Source organism: Macaca mulatta, chromosome 15 (assembly GCF_049350105.2).
Source record: "Macaca mulatta isolate MMU2019108-1 chromosome 15, T2T-MMU8v2.0, whole genome shotgun sequence".
Taxonomy (NCBI): domain Eukaryota; kingdom Metazoa; phylum Chordata; class Mammalia; order Primates; family Cercopithecidae; genus Macaca; species Macaca mulatta.
Genome location: NC_133420.1, coordinates 95,280,664 through 95,298,813, shown reverse-complemented (window position 1 = coordinate 95,298,813; position 18,150 = coordinate 95,280,664). Strand labels below are relative to the sequence as shown.

Below are 18,150 nucleotides of genomic sequence, written 5' to 3'. Positions count from 1 at the left end.
CCCAGAAGCTGGTCATATCATGTTCCAATTTCTCAACAACTTTTCTAACTAATCATTTAAAAAATTATTCAAAATTCTCCTTCTAACAAATTAAGTATTCTCCCTACTCAAGCTCTGTACCTGTGGCCCAAGAAAAGGAAAATAAATACTGTGCTGCAAAATGAAAACACACAGGTTTCATTCTACTTTCTCACCAAATTCCTATCTACACCAACCTCCTATATGAGCGATGACACCTATTGGACAGATTGGTCTCCCCTCTGGATGAAGGACACAGGCTTCCCAGAGTTAGAGCAGACGTAAAATCAAGACTTCCCTACGCAGGCTCTGGGTTAACCAACCACAGATCCACCGTCCAGGGTTACAACAAGCATTGTTGTATTGACAGCTTAGAAGCCCTGACTCAGCAATTACAGTAGAAACTAATAAATTTGCCTGGAAAAAAAAAAAAATCTATTTTCCAAATCATTCTACCCAGAACTTGAAGAAAACATTTCTGAAAGATCAAAGAGAATCAGATGACCTCTTCTTTTTGGAAAAATAAATGTGTTTGGTCTTTCACTCTACACATTCAAATTCTATCTGGACCCAAAAATGACAACACGACCAATCAAAAGAAAAGGCAATCAAGAAATACTCCAAAGGTCACAAAGGGTGTTTCTAATACATTGCCAAACTAATTTTCCACACTGGTGCAGTCTGAAAGAACTGAGAAAAACACATTTTAGAATCTATATATGAACAAATCTCCAAAGGTTTGACATACATTCCCTTAATCAGATCATTTATGAAAAGATTTACATAATTCTTTCTAATTTGAAAGACATTATTTCAAGGCATGAAATTAGAGAAAAACCACAAAACAAATATGAACTAAAAGGAACATTAACCATCATGTAGTTAATGATTTTGTTTAATGAGGATAAAGCCTCAAATATTTAACCTCTTAGGGTTGCTCTCATTATCTATTGTTTTTCATTAATCCTAGAATCACAGGGCAAAGAAACATAAACCACGATTAGCTTTGAAATGTTTGCCCAAATCTGCTATGAATTTATTTTCAGGACAAAGTTCATGAAAGATCAGTTCCCCAGGTAAACTGAATTAAATGCTTTCTAAAGGGAAACCAAATTAAACCTTTAACCAAATGGCAGGTTTCTAAACTGTGTTTTGGGATATGAAATCTGGTTTGACAGATGCCTTATAGACTGTGGTCAATGCCCCATCTAATGAGGATTTCTGTGGTTTCGTTTTTACCTACACTAAGGGATTTGTAATTTATGGTGACATATATGTGTCTACAGTATGTTGAACATGTGCTTACATAGATAAATATGTTTGTATCTCTTACATAAAATTGCTGGGAAAGAAATCTTAAGATTTGGTTTTATTTTTTAAATCATGGAGTTTGCTTTTAATATCTGACAGACCGATGCCTTGTGGGATATGACTTGGAAGCTACACTCACTCTGATCTTTACCAGATGTTCACTGGTGGTGTTTCAGCCTCAAGAGACAAAGAGGATATTAATGTTAATTTTATTTATTTAATCACATCAGGCAGATTTGATAAAAGAGAAAATTCAATATTTTGGTAATTTACCAACTCTTCAGAAATGTCCATAGTAGCAAAAGTGTTTTGAAGATCATTTTCTATTAAAAGCTGAAAGTCTGCATTGTGTTTGGAAGAGCGAACACTCTATCTTACCGTTAAAAATGGGAACAGTGTGACAAATTTGCCAGCTCCACTGCTAAATGAAGGAGGCAATGAGGTGGTGACAACGTATACATGGTTCAGTGCAAGACTCCTCCCAAACTTTGACTAATAATTGTAAAGAAAGAGACACTGAACGTGAAATGGACACTCAGTTGAAAGCCTTCTGACACTACCAATCACTCTAATATCTTATCTTGTCTCTGAATTTTATTACAAGAGAACATTAAACTACCCTAATCATTGTCAGGCCATTGATAATAATGTAGAGATTACTGTCAGGCCATTGAGAATAAGTAGACACGTACTCTTTACTAAACACTGCATCCCTGCATCTTAACAGAAGTAACCGGGTAGGCTTTTATTTATCTAGCACTAATGTCAAAACTGGAAAACTTTTACAATACTGGTTATCAACCTTGAGTGCTCATTAGAATCACCTTGGAAGCCGCATCCCAGGTCAATTACATCACAAATTTTGAAGATGGGACCCAGGTAGGGGTACTTTGTAAAACTCCCCAGGTGATTCCAGTGTCAGCCAGGGTTAAGAACTGCAGCCTCAGAAGCTCTAAGTATGGAACAGCTAAATAACTTAACAGTCTTGGAAAAATCAATTTCTCTGGGCTTTGTTCTCATCTAAAAAAATGATATGGGTGGAAAGAAATTGGAATGTGATAGTAATTGGCTTTCATTTATTTTTAGATAAAAATATATCCTTATAGCTATGAAATATTTCAAATAGGCAGTAAAGCATACCAAATATTACAACAGACACCTATGACACCTATATTACCACCATCAAGTTAAAATAACAGTATTTTGCCATATCTCTTTCAATTCTCTCTCTGGAAAAAAAAAGAGAAAGTAAAATCCTCACATCCCATCTCTTTCTATTTCTTTCCTTTTGAGAGGTATCCACTATCCTAAAGTTACTAATTACCCTGCCCACATGATTTTACTGTTTAATCACATAATTATTTATCTATTGTATAATATTGCCCGGTTTGTGTTTAAATATACATAAATTGTATTAATACCATATACACCCTTGTGCATATATTTTTTCACTCAACATTGTTCTTTGAAATGTATCCATGTTAATAGATATATACGTAATATATGTGTGCATATTTTAATTTTAAACTCCTTTATAATATTTCATTAGGAATAAGCCATAGTTTTTTGACTTATCTATGGACAGTTATGTTATTTACACTTTTTTGAGAAACAAAAGCAATAAACACCTTTTTTCATGTCTCCCTGCCACCATATACAAAAGCTTCTCTAGGGTAGGCACCTTGACACAGTTTTATTGGATAGACTCATCTTCAACATGACTAGGTATTACCAAATTGATCTCCAAAGTGATTACACCAATTTACTCTCTCCAACAATGTTAAAGTATATCCACTTCTCCATACCCTTATTGATACTTGGTATTATGATAATTTATCCATTGTTGCCAATATGAGGATTATGAAGTGGGAATTAAGAATTATGCTTAGATGATATCTTCCTAAGGTCCTTCTGGTCATAGACCACATCAACACCAAGTCTTATCAAAATAAAAGTGGATGTGAAAAAGCTCTTCCATAGCTTACAATGAATTTACATTTCCTCAAGACATGTCTTAGGAGGCCAAAGCTGGCCTGTGAAGCCATACATCAGGCCATAAAAGAGGAATGGGGACATGGTTCCAGCTCTGTATTTATTTTCTTGAAATCATAATCCAATGTTACTTAAAAAGCACCACTGCCCAATATTCAAGCCAAAGCAAATACTCTGGATTTTGCCAGGCAAAATGCCTGTGGAGAAATGAGTCAATTCATACAAAATTCAAAACTGGTCTTTGGTCAGTGATATTTTCATGAAAATCCGTGGGTGGGTAAAAGTTTTGAAAAATTCCTTTTTGCCATTGGATAAAATTCATCCAGGAAAAATAAAATTTAAGTGGAGACCCACATTCCCCCTAATTCCCTTATCAGCACTTCCTAACCTGCTAGCACAACTGCTTTCAATCACATGTGAAGGCAAGTCATCCGTGTTTCTGATCCTAGCAACAGAACCCTGTGTCCCTCTACTCACTCTGCCCCAGATAGGCAGACAGGCTTTCTCGTGAGAAGCACCAACAGACAAAGCATGCCTAAGCTCATTCAGAACACACTCACTGGGCACGTTACCCAGCCACCTCATGCTCTTCAACTTAATAGCAAAAAGATCTACAGTAAAAACATTCTCAGGGTGCACTCTGTTGGAACCATTTACTATGGATACTGTTAGGGATGATTAGTGTACATTTATGGTTTGGGGTTACACTTCATGTTGTCCTTTTAGGAACATGAAACAGGGATTTGGGAAAGGGACAAATTCAGAGACTCCATGACTTGTTCTGACCTGTGACCTTACCATCTCAGAAAAACTTAATAGAATTCCACAGTTACAGCTGACAATGCTCAAATAATTTGATAATTCTGAGATATACCAAGGTTGCAGTTGGTCTAAGCTCAGGAAGGTCCAAATAGAGAGATTTAGCACCTAGAAATTACTATAGTTAATAGCAGTGAATAGAGTCAGGTATTTTTAAATGTAATATTGGCATATCCTGGTTTCTGACTAGCTGAGGTCTGCCTGCCTGTCTACAGAGGCCTTTACTTCTCAAGCCCTTTGCCACTGGATGGGAATGTCTCTGCAATCGAGACCAAGCCTGGAAAGAGAGCAGTTGGTTGGGTTTTCCACCGAAGCAGTAAGAAAGAGATCTATAGAAGGGTGGAGTTGGGGGGGGAAAGGAAAAGAACCCATTCTCTTCTTCCAGTAAGTTAACCAAATAATAAATTCACAGCCCTCCCCCAGTTCTGCCACCCAGAATCCTGAATGATGTGAATCCCAGGGTTCTGATAAGTCCAGGGAGTCATGGTCAGAGATTCTGAGAATACGTTCTCTCATGCATGACATGGAATTTGGCATGAGGGAGGATACCAGTGGCAGCCGCTTACTGTAAGCAAGCCGTCACTGAGTTAGCCCTCTCACACACCCCTATTTTACCATAACTTCCAGAAGCTCTTTGTGCTGCTTGTAGTCATGGTCACCAAACACAATGTGGTCATCATTTCTTTCTTAGGTCAATAAGCTAAGCAAGTGAAAATGACTAACTCTAACTATAATACACAGAAAATAGCAGTTAAACATACGTAAAACAAAAAATGGCCTGGGTCTTACAATTTAGACTGCTCCGAGCCCTGCACTGTATGACAAGCCACAAAAACCAAAGATCACTTCGCATTTCCAAAAGAAGAATGTGGCCATTTTACTTGGCCAAGATCTTGAGCTTTGAGTCAACTACCATCAGATTTTAAATCAGTAGGAGATGAAACATTTTAGTTGTAACAGTTGTATGTGTCTGGACTCCAAGACTATAAATATGCATTTTGCAAAAGGCAGAAAAATACATTTTTTCCAGGTGTATATCTACTTTAAAAACCAGGGTATTCTATCCTTGGATTACAACTTAAGAAGACTGCTAAACTTTCACAGCAAAATTAATTGCTGCCAGTTGGCTATCACCCTACAAATCAAGTAGATGACATGTAGCAACATAACAGTTTTCAGAAGACATACTGCCCATAATATGTATGTTTTAGAAGAAAATGAAGGCTTCCTGCTAAAAATATATAGCCCCAGAACTAGAATTGCAGCATTAGTGAGCTCCTAAGAAACCCTGTTTATTATTTGCACTATTACATGTGTAAATAAATGCTTTGTGGTCCTAGATTCGATACACTGTTAAATCACCAATCTGAATTTTATAAAGATTCCATCTAGAAGCGGGGAGTGGGCAGATCAGAGGGAGAGAAATTATCTCCCATACATCCTTAACAATACAATGAGAAGCTATGCATAAGCCTGCAAACATTAACCTATCAGCTTATTATTTCACTGAACTATTTCTATTTTTGATATTCATCATGCACTTCAGCAAAAGTCAACTTTATAAAGTTACATGTCTTTGCAAAGCCTGGGAACAGTAGGAAAATGGGGAAATCCTATTGCACAAAAATTAATTTTGCAATGCAAAAAATATTTTTCTGGATAATTCGAGCCTTTATGTTTATTTCAGTAAAGCCAAATCCAGTAAACTATTTTCAGCCAGGATTAGTCAGAACTAAAAGGTTGGACTGTTTTCCTTCAGAGGCTGAATGTCTTTCCTGCCTGCAATAGGCCGGTGTGTTCCAGAGTAAATGGATTTGCCTTCAATTGCTTGTCTCTTTCTGGCATTTTTAATGCAGAACCCTAGTGACAGAGCAAGGTTTTGCCGTCTGGAAAGTAATTATTCTTTTCACTCATATAACCTGGCATTCTCGCAAGGTATCAGCTTCAGGTTTTCCTTGAGAAAAATCACAATGTGGTGCATAATGTAGTGACAAGAAATGCAATTCCATTCCACAAGAAATTCTTAAAACTCTTTCAAAAATACCTACTGGGCAGTGAAAAAGTGCTTTGAATACTTGCATTATAGCTATCACCTGTTTGGTTTGCTTTTACATGAATCAGAAACCTTGGCCAATCTATAATCAAACATACACATAGTCCAGATTCTTTTTCATCACTGACATACTACAGAAAGAAGGAACTCGGGCTGGGGAACCACAGTACAAATAAATTTCTGTTCAAATTGATTTATATATTTCACATATTTAGTGACCTGCACCATACTCAATATCCAGGGAATACATAGAAATCTTAGACTTCAACTCTAAATGAAATATTTCTGTCCATCTAAACTAATATAAAACATATGTTCTTCTTTTTCCAAGACTTAAGTGAGCTGTCTGAGATTGTGCAAAGCCATCTCATGATCCCAAGGGTGATGCCCTGCTTATAAACCCTGAGGGTTTCTGTGAGGTGTGAAATTGTTGTGAAATCATTTAAGAATCATATTATTCAAAAATAGTACATTTTGCCAAGAAACAGAGAGAGTTCCAGGATGGATGTTGTGAAAGGCAGAGGCGAGGAACAAAGAGACATCAGGCCCACTTCCCTCAGCACCAAAGGCTTCCCTGCTCTTTCTCCTCATACCGCTCTACAAAATTGCCTCTTAAAATTAGTCAAGATCCTGCGAGACTCTGCTCCTGTGTATCCCCTGGGTGATTTTATGCTGACTATAAATCATTAGCTAGTCTCTCAACCCCGGAAGGTACAGAGTGCAGGCATGTGGATGCATGCCGGAACACTTTTACTAGCCAAGCTGCTAAATGGTGAGTTCCTTTTCAAATACCAAAACCACTCTTCTCCCCATCCCAGTTCTAGCCGGTTATTGGAGGGAAGGAAAAGTCACTGAATATTTGCTTTGGAAAAGAACTAAAGCTTGCTGATGTGCAATCTGTGTCTTTCTGCTCTTGCACATCCATTCACAGTAAGGAAATTCATAGTTGGTACCTGGCTGGCATCTCCTTTCCAAGATCACCTGCTGGGATGGATCATGTACCTTTGCAGGAGGAAATATAGAAATGGAGAGCCACTAATCATGGAATAAACCTTCCCCTTCCTCAAGCTGAAGAGGAACCCCATCTCATGGATACCTAGACCACCACGCATGCAAACTCCATACAAGAAGAAAAGGTCCTCTGTCCCATGGGCCGAGTTGGGAAAAAATACACGTATGCAAAGTAAGCCGGGCCTTCAAGAAAGGCCACCCCTTGCACTTCGGAAACTCACCGTACACTTGTTGGGCTTCTCCCCGGAGTGGACTCTCATGTGGATCAGCAGTTTATAGCGGGCGTTGAAGGGCTTGTATCTTCGAGGGCAACCGGCCCAGAAGCAAGTGAAGTCCTCCCCTTTGCGCTGGTCGATGTGGACCTTCTCGATGTGCCGCACGAGCTCCTCCTGCTGGTCGTACTGGGCGCTGCAGTCGATCCACCGGCAGCAATGCTTGCCCCCGACGTCGTCCATCTCCCCGTCGTCGTCCAGGGCGGCCTGGGGCAAGGCCAGCTGCTGGGCGTGGGGCCCGAGCTCCGGGTGGTGAAGGTGCGGGTGGGCATGGTAAGGGGGTGGAGGACCTTGGGGCGGCGGCAGAGGAGGGAGAGGAGGCGCGGGGGGCAGGTCTAGGGCGCTGCCCGGGAACTCCTCTAGGCGTTCGGTCTTGAACAGGCCGGCCGGCTGGCTGTCGGGACCCGGCAGGCCGTGCTGCACCACCATGTTGTTGACCAGGCCTGGCTGGAGGCCGCCGTGCTCCAGCTGTTGCATGCGCTCGTACTCCAGGGCCCCGTCCTCGCCGTAGGCCGGCAGCGCCAGGCCTCCAGGGGTCACCAGCACGCCCTTCTGGCTGCTGGGCACCGGGCACGGCTGGGGAATGCAGCTGCCGCGCACGCCCAGGAAATGCCCGTAGACCTCTGGCTGCGGGGACATGTTGGCCGGGGAAGCCCTCGACCCGTTGATGTAGGCCACCAAGGACGTGGGCGACGTGCGGATGATGGTATTGAAATCTATCCCGATGCCATCCGACAGCGGGGACAGGGACAGTGCTCTCTTCTTAGAGCGGGCCGAGTGGGACCTGGTGGATGAGTGCCGAGGACTAGGGTAAGGAGAGTGGCTATTTTCCATGCCAAAAAGGTAGGATGGCAATGAGTTAGAGACACTATTGCTGGACATGGATGTCCCGGGAGGAAGGCTAAGGAGGTCCCCTAGATCAATGCCATTCTGAGAGCTGTGGTTGGCGGAAAGCGAAGGGAGGGCCCTGTAGCCGTGAGACCACTCCTGCTTCACGCTCGAGGCCGACTGACTTTCCGTCAGACTCAAAGTCGTGGACGCCAAAGACTCACGCGAAATAAGGGACCTGGAACAGCAGCCAGAAAGGAAGGAAAAAAAAAGATAAACATTTTAGCAGGATATGGATTGCTTAAGAGCTAAAAGAACACTGCATTGACAATCCCTTAAGTATTTCCCCTAGTTACGTTCTGCGCTAAACACACATTCTTGGGCTAAGATAAAATCCAAGGCTTCTAGTTCCAGGTAAATAACATCTTACCAAGAAGAACAATAAAACCTAATGCTCACTGAAATAATGTAACAAAAGATCTATTGTTATAAATAATCTTAATACTTTAGTAATAAATAGTCCTTGCTTTATTTTTAAATAACTTTTTCAATATGGGGGAAAAATTGGAGACCAGGGAAAAATTACTGATACCTGTTAAAGCCAACCAAATAAGTACTTGTTAAGCACCTACTGTGTGCAGCATGTTATGACAGGCTTTTCAGGCAATACAAATCTAAATAGAATCCCAGCCTTCAAGTAAAATCTATTTGGGAAAGTAACATATAAACTCATGCTTTATTTGAAAAAAAGTAAACCCTCAAAGTCAAAGGGTTGTCCAGGGGACTTAATAATTTCACAATTTAGTTTCACTGATATTAAGGAATTATCCTGATATTTTTAAAGATAGTAATTCACATTGCCAGTACTTAGTCACATCAAATCACCCCAAGAAAGGAAAAAAATATAAAAAGCAGCTATAATATATAAAGGAGTAACAAACTGATAACAAGTCATATCTGGAATTAATGCATTGGAGCCATGCAAGATTTAATCACATTTGCTAGCTGGGTTTTTTGTGAACTCTCGTCCTTAAATCCAAGCAGCTTTGGGCCAAGAGCAGATCATTCACTTTCTGTAGTTCACTTTTGCAACAATTCCTGTCCTATTCTTCTTACCCTTTAAAAAACACACCCTATTTCTCACAATATATTATCTGCATATCAAAATGGTTCATAATGTAGCTCTGGTCACTTTAAAATTCATTTTGTTTTACTGTGACATTGTTGCCTTGAAAATAAAAATCACTTCTCAATCTTTTGGCTAATATCAAGTGTGAAAATAATTGAGGAGAAAAGATACGTCCCTTGGATGAAAACTTGCCACAAAGGCAAGACATAACACACTGTATTTCTTGACTGAGACATGTTGTATATCAGAAGAACCTGGCTTATTATATGTACCTGCCTTGACTCTCTACTGAGATCTTTTTTTCTAACAAAAAAGTTAATCACAACAAAACGTTATATAAAACGTGTGTCTTCTCAAAATGAACAAATTATTTCCAGCTCTTAAACATCAACCTGTCGCAAAGGAACTGAGGGAAAAGAGAAGCATTTTCATCCCACCTGTTCATCTTACTCCGTTTCACAAAATGGAAGCCACAAACACCATTTCCTACAAGCATGTGATATAGCAAGAAAAACATCTCAGCTCCAAAATGCACAGTACAAGGTGATAACACCATGATCAACGAGATGTTACCATCAAGTGAAGTGATGTTTACCAATGACAAACACAGCAGGAATTTATATCCAGTTGCCCTTGACATAGATTTTCCTCTTGGTCCACATCCTTAAATTCAGGTTGTAGTCTTTTTGCAAGCCCCAAAGTGGTTTGGGAATCATCTAGTTTTTAATTCCCCAAGGACACTTTTCAATTATTTTCCCAGCATACTTAGCAGCATGTGGCTCTTCCTGCAGAGCTCAGCTGAAGGATCCTGGTGATTGGATGTCAAGGGCCTTTTGGTCTTTTCCCCAGCAAGATCCAGGAATTGCTTTCAGACCCAAACTAAATTAGTAGTCCTGTCATATATAAGGCAGAGACAACTGACTGCTTTACACCCGGAGGTTGAGAAGGTTCATAGAACATAAAGAACCAGAGCTTTGGCAGAGCTACATGCCTGAATGAATGCACATTCTCAGGTGCTACAATTGCCTGTCACTGTCATACTGGAGCATATTAGATTGTTAAGTCATGACTAACAGACAGAAGTATGTTATCCACCTATATATACTTTGCTTATAAAATTGTATTATTTGGTTTCAGGGCAGCCTATAGTGAAACGTTCATTTGCTCCATTGTTGAGAGATGATTCTCATTTCTCTCAAATTATACCTAAATATGGCTCAATTTAAATCTGAGCATAAAGCCATGCAGGCACATTCTATAACTTCTTGGATATCTGAGTTTTCTAAGACAATTATCATATATTTTTCAGAAAGCAAATTCTATATTCTATTCATTAAAGTATTAATATGAACAGAGAACTCTCTCCTATCTCAAACACCTAATAAGAACAAAACTTCCCCAAATGGCCTTTGCCTAGCAGCCAGTCTCCCTCCTGTGTGATTACTCACATCTTTTAATCTTTCAAAGCTCTAATCCTTGACATCTCTCCCCAATACACTAGCTCCCAGTGAGAGTTCTCTTCCCAAAGAAGTTATATACTGTCTGCAACATGTCTTAAATGTAGCTAACTTCAGGCATCTGTGGGTGTTCTATTCTTCAATAAATTTCAAAGTCTTTTAACAGAAGGGATCGTTTTTATCTTCCCAGTGCCTACTAGAATGTTAGATACATACTAAGTACTCAAAAAACTGTTGATTAGGAAAGTAAATAAATAATCAATATAATGACAATGGAGCATTATTTATAGCACTCACAAAGCGTTTTCGCTATATATGATCTCATTTGATACAACCTGTCAGGTAAGTAAACTGGATTTTAAAAATAACTTCTATTTTACAAAGAATAAAACAGGGTTTGGGAAATTTCTCCCAGTAACACACACACATATACATACATACATACACCCCAAAGTTCTTAGAGAAATACAAATGAAGCTGTGCTTGATAGGCAGTGACCTACTGGATGATACATATTCTCTGTTGTTTTCTTTACATTGTATCCCACATGTGACCCACAGTGCTCTGCTTAATTGAAAGACCTGGTATAACAGGCTTAAAGTCACACAAGCTACGATGGGCACCCAAATTTTCTGTTCTTTCTGCAATAACATGTTGAATGAATGAGAATGGTTCCAAAGGGTTCTCACCTCTAACTCCTGCTGCTACCCACACCAGGCCCATGGCAAAGAAAGTGGCAGCTGTATCATCATTTGAGAGCAATCTCCATTTCCATATGCTCATCTGATCCTAATGATATTACTTCTGGTGATTGGTTAATTTGGAACTATATGTGAAAGGAAAGGAGATACATCTTGAACAAAATAAAACTAATAGGAAAACTCAGAAACCATCAGCAAAAATGAGTAGGGTGGCTGGTCAAGCAAGAACTCAGTAACTTGTATGGGGCCATAAGAGCATGAGAGGCCTGATGACCATGTTAGATGTTTGCTTCAATGCCAAGCTCAAAATAAGTTCTAATAGATCACATGGAGAATTCCTCAAAAGAAAAGATGTATTTCCTATATATGTAGATCATGAAAAAGATGGCCGGTCGTAGTCTGTCTGGAAATTCATGTCTATGTGCCTCAGCAAATTCCCCAAAAGAATTAGTACTGTATTTAAAGACAGGATGGCTTTATAAACTGTTACGATTTACAGAGAGCCTGGAGTGCATCCTCAGCCCCCTTAGCCTTCTCTCACCTTTGTGGATATACTCTCAAAGGAAACCATGCCCAAGAATTTCTGATTTAGGAAATAAAAATCTAAATACAGTGCCCTTTTGGATCTGGAATGACATTCTGTGATGGCTGAACTTTGTCACTGACAAGCTAAGCACCTGGACTTTGTGTCCTGGTTCCATTGGGTCTTAAACAGAAATATTTGCAGGTAGTTTATGAATATTTAATCATAAAATGCCGGATTACGATGCATGTGAAAACACTAGAAAAGCTAAGTATGCTACAAAACCCATGCAGGTAGCATCTGATCTCTTCTACTACTCAATGTTTGTTAAGACTGCTCTATGAAACTGCTATTGTATCAGCACCTCAGCCTTGTCATTTTAGGGGAAATATATACAATGACCTCCGTATTCGAGTTTTGGCAATGCCTAAATCAAGAATGTCTCCTGGATCTTCAAGATGGTAAGATATAGTTTGCATTTATCATTAAGCACAGGTAATCAGAAATGGTTAGGAGATTAATCTAGGCAAATATACAGCATTAAGGCATGATTCTTATCATTGGATTAAATAGAATCCAACAAAGCTAAGGAAAAAGAGCTTTTCCCAAGATGAGCACACCCAAAAAACATACCCAAAGGAGGTCAAAAGAAAAAATACAAACAGCCAATAAATCTATGAAACTTCATAGATTTATTTATGAAAACTTCAATATTGTCAATAATTAAGACTGCAAATTAAGATAAAATAACATTTTACAGATCAAACTGGCAAAGTTCTAAATTAGCAAAAGTCCTAAAAATAATAATACCTACTAATGAATGGTGTCTTAGAAAACAGGCACTCTCTTATACTGCTGGTTAGTTTATAAATTGCTAGTGAGTTCCCGCAGTACAATTTGATAATATGTATAAAAAGCCTCAAAACTCTTTTAACACATTTTACTTTTAAGAATTTATTCTAATAATCAGAATTGTGCACAGAAGATGTACAGAGCTGATCCACTAAAGCATTATTTATAATATTTAAAGAATGGGAAACAAGTAAGTGCCAACTAACAAAAGACTGATTTTTAAAATTATAATTTTATTTATAAACTTTCTTTATAAAGTGGAATCCGGGACAGGAAGAAGCCATTATATGATGCTGAAAGAGGATTTTATTATAAAAGCTTATAATTGTTAACTGGAAAAAGGTAATTAAAAACTATGTAGATTACTAGATCAATTTAGTGGCAAGGAAAGCCTATGTTTATTGTATATGTTTGAATATAGCTAGAAGGATGTATATCAAAATTCCACCCATGGTTGTCTCTGCGGATAGAATTCAGGATGACTGTCATTTAGTGCTTGGTACTTTTCCATGTTTTCCGCATTTTCTGCAGTGAATAAGAATTATATAATCAGGAAAAACAATACATTTTGCAGCTTTTCATAGGGCAGCATCTCTCAAACTGGACAGTTCATGCCTCCTTTTCTACTTCCATCCACTCCCAGCGTGCCCCCAATGTATAAAACACTAAGCTGATTCTCTCTCTATCTTCTCTTTATCTCTAGTAAAATGTTGAACTTTGCCTCTTATTGAACTGTTGCCCCTTATTCTTTCTCTCCATTGATGAAATACACAAACCAAGGCTCACAAATAAATGCAACCATTCCAAATTGCTAAAAGTAAGTTCCATATTTCACCAAGCCAATTCCCAATTCCTGTTTCTTTGCTCATCCTGAAAAAAAAAAATTCCATAGAAGGACTCAAATAATAAATATATAGTCAAAAACACTTATCAGTGAACCATTAAGGTGCTGTCTTTTAAGGTTATAAAATTATGCTGAGGAATCAAATATGCCAGAAAACAATGAGATAATGACCCCTCTCTGGCCGACCCATAAAAGGGACTGCATAAGATACATGGCTTAAGCAGTCTGTGCCCTGACTACTGTCAGTTTCACCATTAATTATGACTTCTGCCTTCAAGGCATGGGCTGGACTTGCCACAGAAAGGAAGCTGAAGGCTTCCCAATGACACCCACTGCATGAGCAGAGTTCATTTTACATGCAGCACTCAGCAAGTCTGAGGAGTCCCTTAAGGCATAATCATCAATGGGAAAATGACAGCAGCTTCCCATCACAAAAAGTCTCAGGTGAAAAACAAGTTTCTATCTCATGAAAAAATAAGCATAAATAAATGATTTAGGAACTATGATTTCAGAGTCTTAAATAGTGACCAGGAGGGACAGCACAGAGATACAAGAGGGGAGAACGGGGTTGGAAGGAAGGAAAGGAAGAAAACACAAGATCCCAGAATTGCAAGGCACATAGCAGGTTACCAATCCCAAAGAAGAGGAAGCAGGGGCTTAGAGAGTAAAATTCCTGTGCAAGACCATAGTTATGGTAGAACCAGAACTAAGAGGCAGAAACTATGGATTGTGTTTTTCCAAGAAAATAACTTCCAGACGATAAAATAATTTATTTCAAACATAAAAATAGACCTTAAACACTGTACAGTATTTTAGTTTTATGCCCCTCCCACCTAATATCAACCTTGAGAGTGGTAAAACTTTGTCTGAGGGGTGATTTCCCTTTTCTATTCAATTCCCTCCTTTGGAGATAGATACATGGCATTTATACTACCTACTTACTCTGGAACCTAATCGACATTGTGTTGAAATGTTATATAACTCAAACACGAAAGTATGCCTTTCCAGACACATCAGAAAGTCTTAAAATGTATGCTTTGTATCGTTACTCTCGCTACTAGGCCCCTAAACTTCAACTATTATATTACACAGACAGTAGGTACTTAACAAATATTTAAGTAGATGGGTAGCTGGATGGATGCACAGGTGGACAAAACAGATTGTAGAGCTGCCTGGAAACTATGCATCATATTCATAGAAAACCTGGCAGGTAAGATAGGTGTACATGGACCATGCAAATTTGCTAGGCCATGATATGACTGCTTCACCAGAAACTGACAAATTTACACACCGTGTTTCAGTCACTGAGGCCCCACAATCTCAAATTAGGTATTCATTTCACTCACACCACAAGACAGTAGGTATTAAACCATTCCTCCCAATTAAGATGATATGATGGCACATTCTTAGTTTTAGACATATTCCCCTACAAACCTCAAATAGAGAGAGTTGCTTGAGTGTGTAAGTGTATGAGTGTGTGTGTTTGTGTGTGTGTGTTTGTGTGTGTGTGCATATGTGTGTGTGTGTGTGTGTGTGTGTGTATTCAGAAAGAGAGGGAAAACACTCATGGGGTGTGTTTATACCATAAAGAAAGGGGAAAAAAAAGTTAACTTGAGACCTGGTATCTGAAGGAGGTATATTCAGGTTGGCTGCATTCATTGCCCTCTGTAAGCTAGGACTGATCTGGTTGCATGCTGTAGAGACCTGGCTTGCTGGAGGTGAAATGGGTCCCAGTCGCTGAACCATCATGGGACTGCTGGTGACCACTAGATTGTTGCAGCTGCCTTTTCCAATGGACTTGCACTGAGGCCCAAAGCCAAGAGCCCCTAAAAACAAATGAATCAGGTTAGCTTTCATGTCCCTTACATCAGAAATCAGTAAACACAGACATGTGCATGCTTATATCAGGACCCATCTTTAGAGACAGTCCTCAGATCATTTCTTTATTTTTTTTTAATATTGGTGATAGCAAAAAGCTTTCTCCAATTCTAATGACAAAGCCATAATGCTATAAGAGAAAACTTCCCATAATCAGCACTCATACAAAATGTGCTTAAATTTTACTCCTTCTATGTATAAGTGTCCAGTTATACTAAAAATCATATTTTATAATATCCTTCCCTAAAGGATTAAGGTGGTAAGTAGATGGGATTGCCTGTATCAAACCAAGTTTTTTCCTAGAATAGCTAATATCTTGAATCACCCAGCAAGGAAAGTTGACACTACTGGAAAAAACCTGTTTAACTGGTTTACTTCATTCCAAATCTGTACTTCGAAAAAGTCTCTTTACAAGGATGTAGTCTGGCTGTGTCTCTCTGCTCTTGACTTTTTTCTCCTCATCTCAACACACTGTCATTGGACATCTACCCAATTTTTTAAAAAATCAGGATGACAGAATTGTAAACAAAATGCTCATTTGAAAAACAGCATGGTAACCAAATTGGACATATATTTTTCATTTTCATTAGTAACAATCAGTGTAATAAAAGCTGATACATACCCAAAGGGGAAAGAAAAAAAGGAACCCACAAGAGTCTCTGTCGTTATGGAAAAGTGAAAAGCAAAGACTTTGAGAAAGGCAAACACTGCCATGACTCATTTATTAAAAAATCATAATGAGTCGAATCATTCTAGACATTCTTTTTACATGGATGCATTTTTTCAAACTTTTTTTTGTCAACTACCTGGTCAAGTCTCAGTAACTATAGTCTGTTTTCATCTCTAGCAAACAAAAATATACACGATCTCAGTCTTTAACAAATTAAGCTTTACATTTTTCTCAGCATATTTCCCATCTTTTTCACTGATATATTTGGGATCGAAGTAGGAAGAAAAGTGTCACTGTCAGTTTTCTTAGCTGCAGGGGTTCATAATTTCCTGTTTTGTTTTCCCCAAAATTAAATCTATTGATTTAGTGCCTTTACTTGTCATCTTTTGTAACATTCTTCCCAAGAGCCCTCCAAACAACAGAACAAACAAGACATTGGAGCAATCACTGTTTCCATCAATGCAGCCCTATCTCAGAAATGCTGGGGAGTCACAGCATTATTAGCTGCCAGGAATCCTGGTCTAGTGCAGACTTATGGGACACTAAAATCCAAGTGGCAATTGACCTGCACAAAATCACACAGGGATTCAAAGAGAGAACAGAAACTGATTCTACTAGAGTGTATTTTGATGACACCTGTGTGCTTAAATTTAGGCTCTGATATGCCTAGTTTCTTCCTTGTACACTTTCCAAGATTATTCGCTCCAAAAGAAATTTCTCTGATTTTCTTTCCCAGATACATAAACCAGAACCTCTCCTTTACCCCTCCCATTGCAGTTTATATCTGATCCATCTTCTGTGCCTTAAAAGATGAGTTACAGATATTCCGTTTTCATAAGTCATAAAGCACTGTTTTATCAGGGCTTCATCTTGACACCAAGAATAGTAGGTACACTTTTATGTAATGCATCATAAATTCAATATCTTTAAAAATCTCAATAGGCTACATGCATTAGCTTTTCAAACTCCCTTTTTACCTTGAAAAAAAGGCAATGTGATGGTTCATAGCCTAGTCCAGTATATAAGACTGAATGAATGAATTCTCTATATGAATTCTCTCCCCGGGTCCCATTGCTACTAGCCACTACTATTAAAAGCAACATCAAATATCAAGTATTCTGTCAAATTTCATGTCACATATTTATCTAAGGAATTCAGTCATTCCGTGCCTATTTCCTCTTCAGTAAAAAGGTATTAATACCTATCTACCTCTAAAACAAAGACATAGCAGCTGGAACAGCATCCAAGAAATACTACTTGATGGCAAAACATACTAATAGATAATTTCATAAAACTAAAGTGGCACATATTGTAAGGTGTACCATTATTTTATGTACCAGTAAGAACATGAACTGCCAGTCCAACTAGTGCATGATGTCCAGATTTCAGAGATGTTGTAATGTAAAAACACGCACACCTTAGAGCCAATACAAACTAATGTGATCGCTGAAACATTTATTTTAACCCTTATCTTGTTCATGCTCTTCTGTCTACCTGGAATGCCCTTACCCTAACTTATCCACCTAGTGAGCACCTCTGCATCTTTAAGGTCTCAATTCAAGGGTCACCACCTATATGACCTCCTCCTCCACTACCTGATAGGCAGATCTGACCACTGCTTCTTTCATTTGTCCACATCTGCCATCACATATGTGCCTCAGCACCCATAGCACTTCAGGGAACTGGACTCTGTATGTGCCTGCCATCCTCTCATTTTTATACTTCACTGCTGTTTAAAGACAAAGTCCTTATTTGAGGCATCTCTACTTCCTTAGCACCTAACCTAGGGTCT

General features: G+C 38.8%; 1 protein-coding gene across 4 annotated transcripts in view; it reads right to left on the bottom strand.

The window, feature by feature from the left end:
* The window catches only part of GLIS3 (GLIS family zinc finger 3), a 481,201-nt gene that overhangs the window by 298,729 nt on the left and 164,322 nt on the right, over window positions 1–18,150 (bottom strand). For 2 of the 4 annotated variants that reach the window (XM_028835186.2, XM_015117775.3), the window contains 2 exons: window positions 15,429–15,636; window positions 7,426–8,542 (listed from right to left, as the gene is read on the bottom strand). In XM_028835186.2, coding sequence (XP_028691019.2) covers window positions 7,426–8,542; window positions 15,429–15,559 — 1,248 coding nt within the window. In that variant the 5' untranslated portion in view covers window positions 15,560–15,636. The remainder of the gene's footprint in view (window positions 1–7,425; window positions 8,543–15,428; window positions 15,637–18,150) is intronic. The other 2 variants (XM_077966125.1, XM_077966126.1) reach the window with 1 other exon arrangement.